General features: G+C 52.9%; 1 protein-coding gene across 1 annotated transcript; it reads left to right on the plus strand.

Moving 5' to 3' along the window:
* Positions 1–5,571: 5,571 nt before the first annotated feature.
* On the plus strand, positions 5,572–8,356 carry C1ql2 (complement C1q like 2). The gene is made up of 2 exons (XM_021653873.2): positions 5,572–7,025; positions 7,586–8,356. The coding sequence occupies exons 1-2, from the start codon at positions 6,342–6,344 to the stop codon at positions 7,763–7,765; spliced, it is 864 nt and encodes a 287-aa protein (XP_021509548.1). The 5' UTR covers positions 5,572–6,341; the 3' UTR covers positions 7,766–8,356.
* The last annotated feature ends 3,140 nt before the right edge of the window (positions 8,357–11,496 follow it).

The raw sequence follows: 11,496 nt of genomic DNA on the forward strand, positions 1-11,496 counted from the left end.
AAAGAGTCCCAAGGCAGGGAAGAGTGATGAGCAGCGTGTGGAGAGCAGAAAGAATCTGAGGAGGCATTGGGGAGGTAGCTCAGCAGATAAAGTAAGTGCTTGCTCTTAGTGTTCAGGGTCCCAGCATTCGGGAGGCAGAGGCGTGGGATCTGGGGACAAGCTGACTGGCTGGACTGACAGATTTGGTGAGCTTCAGCTACAACGAGGGAGCCTGCTGTCATAAGGAAAATGGAGAGTGACTGGGGAAAGACATCCGACCTCACCCCTGGCCCTCCACATGCATATACACACCTGTGCCGCACTCCTGCCCCCTAAGTATGCTTGACTACTTTGAACATACACATGTATACCATGCATGTATGCACACGCATGCATTACGAGGGGGGAACAGGTGGGCCAGAAACATGCCGTGTGACAGTCACACCAGTCCTGTATGCAAACGCTCTCCTACACATGCCTTCTGTTCTGTGTCCACCGAGTCTTTCCTGGTCCCACATACCACTTGATCAGCAGCTCCACCTTGATCAGACAGACCCTTCCCATCTTCAAACCCAACCTCTCCTACCTTTATCCTCAATCTGCGTGTATCTAGAGACACGCTTCTTCAAGTATGGTGGCCAAGGCTGGTTAGCTGTGGGCAGCCTCTTTCTGTATGCACCATTTACATCTGTATGTGACAGGCCTGTCCAGGTGCTCTGCATCAGGCTTGCTCCTCCAGAGGATAGCCGAGGCAGCAAAAGCAGCAGGTGTGTTCGGGTGCATGTGGGCATGTGGGAGGGCTCATGCATGTATGTGTGTAGGGCTGTAGGGGGTGCACGTGGTAGCCAGAGGACAACCTCAGTTCTCACCCTCAGGAGCACCATTTACTTTCTCTGAGGCAGGGTCTCTCATTGGGCTGGAGCTAGGCTGGTTAGCCACTGAGCCTCAAGGAATCCTCTCATCCTCATTTCCCTAAAGCTAGGATTACCAGCACAACCCACCACACTGGGCATGTTTGCATAGCTTCTGGGGATTGAACACAGGTCATCATGCTTGTGCAGCAGCACCTAGACTGAGCCGTCTCCCCAGCTCATACAGATGTGCACAAAAGCACCTCTTTTTCTTAGAGAGAGAGAGAGAGAGAGAGAGAGAGAGAGAGAGAGAGAACAAAAGACAAAAACCTTAAGAGCTAAAGCATAGCTGTCTTCCCTATACCCAATAGAGCCCCTTTGTCACCCTCTTGCTCTGACTGGACAATTTTATGACCAGTCTTGGCTTTCATCTACTCATCCTTGCCCCTCCCTTCTTCGTTCCTTCCCTCTTTCCTTCCTCTTTTCTCCACTTTTCCCTTCTTTGCCTTTTTTCTTCTTTTTCCTCTCTTCTCCTTTTCTTCTCTCTTTCACTTCTTCCCTTTTCCCTCTTTCCTTCTTCTCATTTTCTCTCCTTCCTTACTCCCTCCTTTCTTTCTTTTCTCTCCCTTTCATTTTCCTTCCTCCTCTTTCCTCTCTTTCCTTTTTTTTTCTCCAAATACTTCTTCCATTTCCTTCTTTATTTCCTCCCCTCCCCTCTCCTGTCCCTCCCTCTAGCTGCATTTTAGGTTCCTCTGCAGACGCTCCTCCCCTCCCCTGCCTGTCTTCTAGTTGGCTGGGGTAAGGGGTTTGTTCATCTCAAGCCAAGCTTTCCTCTCCTCTCCCTTTCCTCCTTTCTTTTCTCCTGCTCCTCTCCTCTCCACTCTCCACCCCCAAGGCTAAACATCCCTGCACTCTGAAAACACTGATGTGTGCCTCTGCATGACCTTATCATCTCTGACTCCTGACTCCTGTCCATGGCAGGTGTGGCGTCTCCTTTGGGAGGTTCATGGTGAGCACGGGCCTTGCATATGGCTCTCAAAGCTGCTTCTTCTTCAGAAGAGTCCCTTCTTGTGTTTATTCATCCAGGCAAGAGTTAACCTCAGCTCAGCTTCTTCCACCTCCTTCCTTGGCTTCTGTCTAGATTCTGTCAGTAAGGCCCAGGCTTCTGTGTTCAAATACAACCCAACACCCATCTCTCCTCCACAGTCTCACACGGAGCCCCACTGCCTCATACCAGGTTATGAGATTGTCTCTTTACTTTTGTTCCTCCCACTATTCAACCACCTCACATCAGGAAATGACTCACAAAATGCAGGTGGCCCCTGTCACTGCCTTGATGCACTCAGGATATTTCCAATGCTTTCCAACATGGGCGAGTGTGTGTGTGTATGTGTGTGTGTGTGTGTGTGTGTGTGTGTGTGTAGAGCAGGAACTATCCTTGGGTATCATTCTTCAGGAACTATTACCTTGTTTTGTAAGACAGACTATCTCACTGGCCTGGACCTCACCAGGTAGTCTGGAGTAATAGCAGCAATCTACTCACCCACACCTGAGTTCAAAGGAGAGAGACTTGGGTTCCCCAATTCCCTTCAATGGAACACCCTCAAAGACCCATCACTTCATCTAGCCCCACCTTTCAAAGTCTCCATATTTCCCAAAAGCAGAGACTTTTTTCCCTTCCTCCCTCATCCTTCTATTCTGTCTCTCCTGCTTCCTTCTTTCCTTTTCTTTTGTCTCCCCCTTTCTTCTTGCCATCTTCCTCTTCTCTTCTTTCCTTTTCCCTCTCCTCTCTCCATTCCTCTATTCCTTCCTTCTTCTTTTTCCTTTCTTCCTTTTTCCCTTCTCCCTACAACATCATCTGCATTCCTGAGACACTTGTATGTGGATCTCAGTTTCTGCCTTACCTCCTGCCTCCATACTATACCCTGGAATTGCATGCTGGATTAGTGTGGTGCTGGGTATGAGACCCGGGCTATTTTTTTTCTTCCTACTTGATACCACTGAGTTACAGTCCCAGGTTTTAGATCTGAGTCCAAACTAGGCCTTGCAATTTAAAATTGTGGCTAAATATTTTAATGAAACTTATAATTAATATTCTTGAGAAGACAGTCACTGAGAATAACACAGACTCCCTAGGAGAGGCAGAATCACTGGTGACAAGGTGGCCAGACACCATTGAACCACACTGTCAGGCTCTGCAAAGGGAGGGCCTGCGAGGATGGCATGCCCCATTGCTTGAGGGCTGTGCCACTGCTCAGCTCGCCACCTGGTGGAGGAAGCCTGCATCTCCTGCAAACCAAAGGGCGACCCAGCAAAGCTGAGCCCTGGAAAAGCTGTTTTGTGTACTGTCTGTCGCAGGGAGCAAGGAGTGGGCAGGACAGCACAGCCCACATTCTCTGCTTTGGTGGAGGTGAGAATGTGATTATTATGCCTGAATCTTTTTCATTAACCATAAACCCATCTACACCACCCAGCTTGGTGCCCACAAGTACCCTGCCAGTTGCCACACCCATAACAGCAGAGAGAGGGGAGAGCTCCAGTAATGATATTAGCTGACCGTCCACTCGCCTTTTCAAGAATGTGCTCATTTAGTCCTCCCAGGAGCACTGAGGTAGGTACTTGCCTCACTCCCTCTCTGTGCACAGGGAAACAGACTCTGAGAAGTGAAGAGCTTTGCTCAAGGTCACATGAGTTGCAGGAACAGCGCTGGAACCCAGAACTGTGCTACCTATAATTATTCATTCTAAGGCCTCTCTGGGCAGAGAAGGGGAACCATCTGAAAATTCAGAAAGCCAGGGGTGGACCCTGGATGAGCTCCTCACGCCTTCAAAACTGTTGTTTTCCCATCTGTATTACAGGAGAATGAACTTGAACGCACAGGACAGTGTCTGCAAATGAAGGAAAGAGCACTCACAAAGCAACTAAGGTGTCTAGAGGTCTCTGTCCCAGGAAGGCTGGTTCAGACTTATTTTGGAGACCTATGCTATGATGGGACAAGCTGCAGTGGCCAGAGGTAGGGAACAGAAGTGACCACAGTGACAAAATGGGTTAATTGAGCCTCAAAAGCATGGTGTTTGACAAACAGTCACTCAGTTTAGAGCTCTGGCCCCAGAAAGTGGCCATTCTGGACATTTGGAAAGCCAGAGTCCAGAGGCATGGTTTCCATCCATGCTAGGGATGGATGGAACGAGGGCTTCAGGCATACCCAGACCAGGACCTCTTCCCCTCTGATACAGAGGTCTTGCAGCACACGGGAGGGGCTCCTTTTGTGCTTTTATCTGTCTTGCTGCAGTAAGGGGAAATAGCCAATTCTCCTTTAATGTGTGCCCCAGCTGGTTAAAGACTAAGGCTTAGAGGAGTGCAAATGCATGTGGATGGAGAGAGAGGGAGCTGGGGTGTTCCAGGAGATGAACCCCCAGACCTGCCTGGAGTGGGGCTCTCTGTACCCTCCGTGTGCAGGTGTTCATGATGAAGGCAAGGGAGGGGCCTCTACTGAAACACACATTGATTACAAATGCCACAGTGACACCCAATACTTTGTATGATCTTTGACAAAAGAAACTAAGTTTAAAGAAGAAAGTGAGTAACAACAACAACAGGAGGAGGAGGAGGAGGAGGAGGAGGAGGAGGAGGAGGAGGAGGAGGAGGAGGAGGGGAGGACACTGCAGAGGAAGAGGAGGAGGAAGAGGAGGAACCTGCATTTTAGAAAGCAGGTTAACATCACTTTTGACATCCTATCTCTCCAAAGGCCTACTTTAACTATTATTTTGTTCTCTATCCCCACCTAATTTTTCTATTAATTAGGCAATTATTTTTTGAGACAGGTTTTCTCTGTGTAGCCCTGGCTGTCTTGGAACTTACTCTGTAGACCAGGCTTGCCTCCAAGTCAGAGTCAGAGATCTGCCTGGCTCTGCCTCCAAATGCTGGACTTAAAGGTGTGGGCCACCACACCCAGCCTTCCTGTTTTTACTTTTGGAAGCTGTTCATCATCACTTACTAAACATGTTTGAATTTCACCTTCCAGGGCTAACTAGACATATAAGTCAAATTGGCCATATCTTCTTCCCCAACAGAATCAAGGTGTGCCCCTTGCCTCCCTATTCTTTACTTGGAAGCTGGTTACTTTCTGTAGTGTGTGAATTCCCTTCACCCAATGAAACAGCAATTAAAAAAAAAAAAAGAAATGAAATGAAAAAAGAAAGTTGGAAAAGAAATGACTGCAACAGACAGATGCGAGTGCTTCTGTTTTCGAATAGATTTTATGCGGGAGACAAGGAATGGCCAATGGCCCTTGGGTCTGGCGGTCTGGTGTCATGCCTGAAGGCCAGAGTTTGATCCCTGGACCAACCCACATAGTGGACCTAAAGAACCTAATCTCACGAGTTTGTCCTCTTACCACCGCACAGTGAATACACAATGCCATTTGTTTTCAGAGTTCTTCTAAAAGTTGATGGAGGTTTGCTGCAGAGCCTGCTTCACACTTTAGAGCCCTAGATTTATGAAAGATGGCCCAGGAGCCAAACTGATTTTATTTTAGTCATTCCCCGAGGCTTCCAGAGGTCCTTCCCACAGAGCTGGAGGCTGAGGCTGTCCTGGGCTTGAGTTGAGATCTGGGTCCAATTAGATAGACAGAGGGTGGATGGCTTTAGTAACCCCACCAGGACCTTGCAGGCATCACGATTTTGGACATCATCGTGGCCATGCGTGCGGGGTGCTGTCTGCACCCATATGCTGCGCGCTTGGGTGCCAGTGCATGGTGGTCTGTGGGAGGCGCCTGTGGGCGAGGGTGGGTGTGTCTGTGGAGCCCCAGCTGGGGGCTGCGGCCCTCTGCTCCCACTTGTGGCTCCTGGGCGCCGCCAGCAGGCTCATCTCCAGAGGACGCCGCGGGATGGGAGCTGATGACAGGAGGGCGCCGTCTCCCGAGTGATGGCAGCTCACGCTGCTGCCTCGCCGCCTCCGCCGCTCAGTCCTGAGATCCTTACGTCAGGGTAGCTGGGTCCCCCCCTCCGCCCGGGAGCCAGCGAGCAGCGGGCGAGCAGAGCGGAGCGTGCGGCAGAGCGGATCCCTCGTCCCGCCGAACCCCGCCAAGCCCCGCCAACCCCAGCAGGGCAGGAGCCAGCGCGGCTGAGCCAACACCGGACGCCTCACCGGGACCCACCATTCCCCAACAGCCGCCACCCGGTACCCGCCGGGGCGCCGGGCTCGTCCTGGGCGCCCCTAGCCATGCGTGTCGGGCTCTCGGACTCTCCAGATCAGTTCCAGCGCGGTGGCCTCGGAAGTCCGGGTCCGGATACCTCTCCTTGAAATAGTTGGGTGGCCAAGACAGGGGTCTCCACGTCGGGGACTCGGCGGGGACCCGCGGAGTTGGCGTCCGAGCGCGCAGAGCGGGGCCACCCGCGCCGCTCCACCATTACCTCTCCCGGCGGCAAGGAGGAGCTGGTGGCGGTCGCCTCCCGGCTGTGGCAGCGGCGGCGGCGCGCCTGCTTGGCGGCCGTCGGCGTGCTCCTGGCCATGGCACTGGGGCTGCTGATCGCGGTGCCTCTGCTGCTGCAGGCGGCGCCCCCCGGCGCGGCTCACTACGAGATGCTGGGCACCTGCCGCATGATCTGTGACCCGTACAGCGTCGCTCCCGCAGGGGGACCCGCGGGCGCCAAGGCTCCACCGCCGGGACCCAGCACCGCCGCCCTGGAAGTTATGCAGGACCTCAGCGCCAACCCCCCGCCCCCGTTTATCCAGGGACCAAAGGGTGATCCGGGGCGGCCAGGCAAGCCGGGGCCCCGGGGCCCCCCTGGAGAGCCAGGGCCGCCTGGGCCCAGAGGTCCCCCGGGGGAGAAGGGCGACTCGGGGAGGCCAGGGCTGCCCGGACTGCAGCTGACGACCAGCGCGGCCGGTGGCGTTGGAGTGGTGGGCGGCGGAGCCGGGGGCGGCGGCGACGCGGAGGGAGAAGTGACCAGTGCTCTGAGCGCCGCCTTCAGCGGTCCCAAGATCGCCTTCTACGTGGGGCTCAAGAGCCCCCACGAAGGCTACGAGGTGCTCAAGTTCGACGACGTGGTCACCAATCTGGGCAATCACTACGACCCCACCACCGGCAAGTTCAGCTGCCAGGTGCGGGGCATCTACTTCTTCACCTACCACATCCTCATGCGCGGAGGCGACGGCACCAGCATGTGGGCGGACCTCTGCAAGAACGGCCAGGTCAGTGACTGTCTTCCTCACGCCCCTCCCTCCCTTTCGGGGGCCCAACAGACTCCGCAGACCGTTAGAGGCGCCCGGAATCGCCGGGAGCTACCCCTTTTCCTTGCCACCTTTCCCCGCCCCAGCAAACTCCCGCGATGGGGTGGGCCCTGGGCCACGGTACCCCGCTTCCTGCACACTCCGCTGTGCTTGCCGCACGCCTGGTACTGGACCCTGGGTGAACAGTGACCCTAACTCCGAAACTAGGTTCTCTGTTCCCAACGGCTTTACGTCCTGGCCTGAAGGGGCTGCGCTCCTAGAAAAAGCTCAGTTGCTCATAGGTCGCTCCTTTCCCTCCAGCCTCCTTCATCTTGGCCTTGACCCCTAGGATCTTCCTTACACACTGGGCCAGTGTCCCCGAAGCCCTCCCCCTTTCCCTTGACTCTGCTGGGGCGGAGTATCGACACTGAAGTGGCAGGCCGAGGGCCAGCGAGGGCATTTGGAGGGGCGGGGGCGGGGGAAGCAAGCTTGGACTCAGGAAGGGGCGCGGGGGCCCACCCACCCCTCTGGTTCGCCGGCAGGTGCGAGCCAGCGCCATCGCCCAGGACGCGGACCAGAACTATGACTACGCCAGCAACAGCGTGGTGCTGCACCTGGACTCGGGCGACGAAGTCTACGTGAAGTTGGACGGCGGGAAGGCTCACGGCGGCAACAACAACAAGTACAGCACGTTCTCGGGCTTCCTCCTGTACCCGGATTAGAGGCGCAGAGGGGCGCTCAGGCCGCGCCCACCCACAGGGGCGCGGGGCTCTTCGGGTGAATGCCTCTCTGCGGCTTCATGACACTTCCCGGCATCTCCGTTGGAAAAAGACACATCCCTGCTGTCCTACTTGTCCTGCCTCGGGCCTCAGTGTGTCTGTGATTCACCACGCTCCGGGGAGGCTGTGTCCCTGGTCCCAGTGCCCAGCCTGGGGAGGGAGAGGGAGCACTCAAGTGGGGAGTTGGGCGAGAACCCCAGCTCTGGAGGGTATAGTTGTGGGGAGCCCAGACAGGCTGCTGGACAGGCCGCCCTAGGGAGCCCCGAGGTCGCCCTAGGGAGCCCAGAGGTCTCCCAGCTAGCCTCTTCTTCCTAGTGTTCCAGGTGAAGAGCAGCAGGCCCCACCAGGAAGATAAGACCCAGGTGAACGCTACGCTCTGGGACCTCCCTTTTTGTGACCCAAAATGCCTGTGCAGTTTTTCCTGTCCATCAGCCGAAAACCCACCCCCAGCAGAATTCCAACAAACAGAAAATTCACCTTGCCACGCACAATCTCCACACTCTCCCCCTCCATGCATTAAATTATGTTTTTAGACCATCGGCTCCTGTTCTTTTTGTTAATTCGGACCCTTTGCCTGGACTCCAGACACCCGCCTTGGCCTTACAGCCTGGCCGGTTTCCTCTCTCCAGCCAAAGCACTGCCCCTGCCCCCTGGGATTAGTGTGTGTATGTGTGAATGTGTGTAGGGGGGAGTGTCAGAGCAGCATCCCCCTTGGCTCGGCCTGAGGTGACCCTGGGAAGGCAGGAGAGGGGAGTTAGAAGAAGGTAGGAGAGAGGTGATGGTATATAGTTTGGGCAACTTCTCCCGCTGGACCTGGGAAAGGGGGTCGGAAGACTGGGTCCCTGAGAAGTAGAAGACAATTATGAGATACTTGCTTGCCAGTGGGGACTCTGTAAGCTTTGGGACCTTGAATGAGAAGGTCAGAAAGAAGCTTCCCCATTTGGCAGAAGCTTTTCATTTCCAAAAACGACCAATAGCACACTCAGGGCAACCCTGCTAGGTCTTTGGCTCTCTAAGGAGCTGGTAAACTGAGGCAGTTCTGTGGCTCTTTCACCTAAGTTCAACTGGAACACTGGAAAGGAAGATGCCACCACCCCTCTAGGAAGGGTAGATTTTTTTGGGGGGGGTCGCTTCCTTTCTTGAGAGAACTGATAAAGTAGTGGGGGACTTTGTCTCTCTTTCCTTCAGTGTTCTGTATGCCTAAGTCAGGAAAACATTCCAAATGGTTTGACATTTGTTTTTCTTTTTACCTTTCTGCTTGTTTTATTTATTTATTTATTTATTTATTTTTATTTTTAAGGACACCCAGTTCCAACAGATAGTAAGTTATATTTAAAATATAGAGTAGTAACCTGATATAATCACTTACTAAGCTCTTTAATTTTTCAGCTTTAAATTAAGTGAAAAAAAATTGAGACAGGCTGGGCATGGTGGCTCAGGCCTTTAATCCCAGAACTCAGAGGACAGAGGCAGGTGGATTGCTATGAGTTTGAGGCCAGCCTGGTCTACAAAGTGAGTCTGAGACAGCCAAGACTATACAGAGAAACCCTGTCTTGAAAAAGAAAAAATGAGACAGATTCTCACTGTTAGCTCAGGCTGATGGAGAATTGGCCATTCTCCTGTCCCAGCTTTCTGGGTACTGGGAGGATAGGTATTTGCCATCACATTGCCTGGCTGTACTGAGCCCACTCAGGTTGTCCTCTGACCTCCACATCTTCACTGTGGCTTTCATAGGCGCACACACACACACACACACACACACACACACACACACACACTAAATAAACGAATGTTTAAAGAAAAGAAGTGTGATTGTGAGTGTGTGTGTGTGTGTGTCTACACAGAGGCAACCCCGGAATGTGTGTATCAAGGTAAAACTGTGCACGTGGATATAATTGTTGTTTTCACTCAATTCGTGTTGCACGCATTCATGCCAATGCAGTGCGGGAAACGTTCTTGGTTGCAGCCTACTCTCAAGTCGCGCTGTATAGAGGGTGCCGGAGGCTGCTGTTCTCTTTTAGAAGACAGTTTTCCCCCTCCCCCCAGTCCTGTGGCTGCCGCCACTCCTCTGTGCTCTCATTCATTTGAATATAAGCAATGATTACGCCTGCACTGGGTCCAAGAAGAAAGTGCAGAGAGAGGTAGAGAAAAGAAATACTATCAAGCTATCATTTCCCACTTCCACACACGAATAGAGCCCCGATACCCTAACCCGTGCCATGCTGCCCCATGATGGTGGATCCCAAAGCTGGCTGAGCCCACCCACACCCACGAACAGTCTACGGTTACAGGACGGGTATCACTTTCGGATGCCTTGTTGATTGTATCATCCTGAAATGCGATTAAAACCCAGTGTCTGCAACCCAAATGAAGTCTAATTGCTATGGATCTGCAATTCCCACTGGGCCCCTAATCCTTTTTGACTTATTCCTCCCCTTCCTCTGATGAGATGGAGCTTAGACACAAAGCCCTCGGTTTAAATTTCAAAAATTAAAATTGACATGCAGTCGTGGCTTTCCTGAGAGCCCAGAGGAATTGCTAAGGAGGTGCCACAACCCAGTTTTAGTCTCTGCATTAAGAAGCAATTTGTACTTCTAACAAACCCTCCCCCTGCCCCTTCCCCTCTGTCAGAAGGACAGGGAGCTGCCTTGCCCACGTCTGACTGTTCACACTACTTAGACAGATTTGAAGCTGAGGTTCCTCCATCTGCATTCCCCCTTGTAACTGGGCCTCTTGTAATTCTAGTACTGGGGCTGCTGAGAGGCTCTGCCAGAGGTGTCAACTGCTAAGAGGATGATGGATTGATGAGGGAGCTTTGAGAGGTTCACTCGCAGAGGCTGGCCAGTGGGCCCTGTGTCTGCCACTCCCAGGTCCCAGGCTGGCCCCTCATTGGCAGCCAAGGGCCATGTTTACAGGAACTCTTTGAGAAGGGGACAGGTTTGGATGGGAGGCCCAGTATCCACTCTAGCCACCTTTATGAAGCCCTCAGATTCAGAGTGTTTATGGAACACAAGAAGCTCGCCACCCCAAACCTTCATCCTTACAATTTACTAAGCATTGCCCTCGCTTCTGTCCTAATTGTATACCTGGGCTCGGAGTATCATACAGTCATAGCCAGTGAACATGCAAGGTTTCATCTGCTTAAAAGCCAGAGAAAATGGGCTGAGAGAAATCTGTGACCCGTTTCAAGTCCCAAAAGTTTTAAGAGTTGCATCTGGGTGCTGAGGGAACAGTTCACTTGGTAAATTGCTTGCCCTGGAAGCAAGAGGATTTGAGTTCCTCGGAACTGTGTAAAATAAACCTGGGCATGGTGGAGCATGCCTATAATCCCAGTACTGGGGAGGGGAGAGCAAGAGGATCCCTGGGATCCACTGGCCAGCCAGCCCAGCCTGCGTGATGAGCTCCAGGCCAGGGAAAGGCTTATCTAATAAAACCCTGAGAGATGGCATCTCAGGCTTGTTTCTGGCCTCTGCACTCTCATGTACAATGTGCATATACACTCATGCATCCACATATCCAGTGTGTGTACACATGCGTGCACATGTGCAAGAGTGTGTGTGCACATGCATACACACACACACACACACACACACACACACACACACACAGTGTAGTTGGGATTTGAGCTCAGACCTGCCAGCTACTGTTCCGTGTGTACAGAGGGTGAATAGCTC

The sequence above is a fragment of the Meriones unguiculatus genome, chromosome 18, assembly GCF_030254825.1.
Source record: "Meriones unguiculatus strain TT.TT164.6M chromosome 18, Bangor_MerUng_6.1, whole genome shotgun sequence".
Taxonomy (NCBI): Eukaryota; Metazoa; Chordata; class Mammalia; order Rodentia; family Muridae; genus Meriones; species Meriones unguiculatus.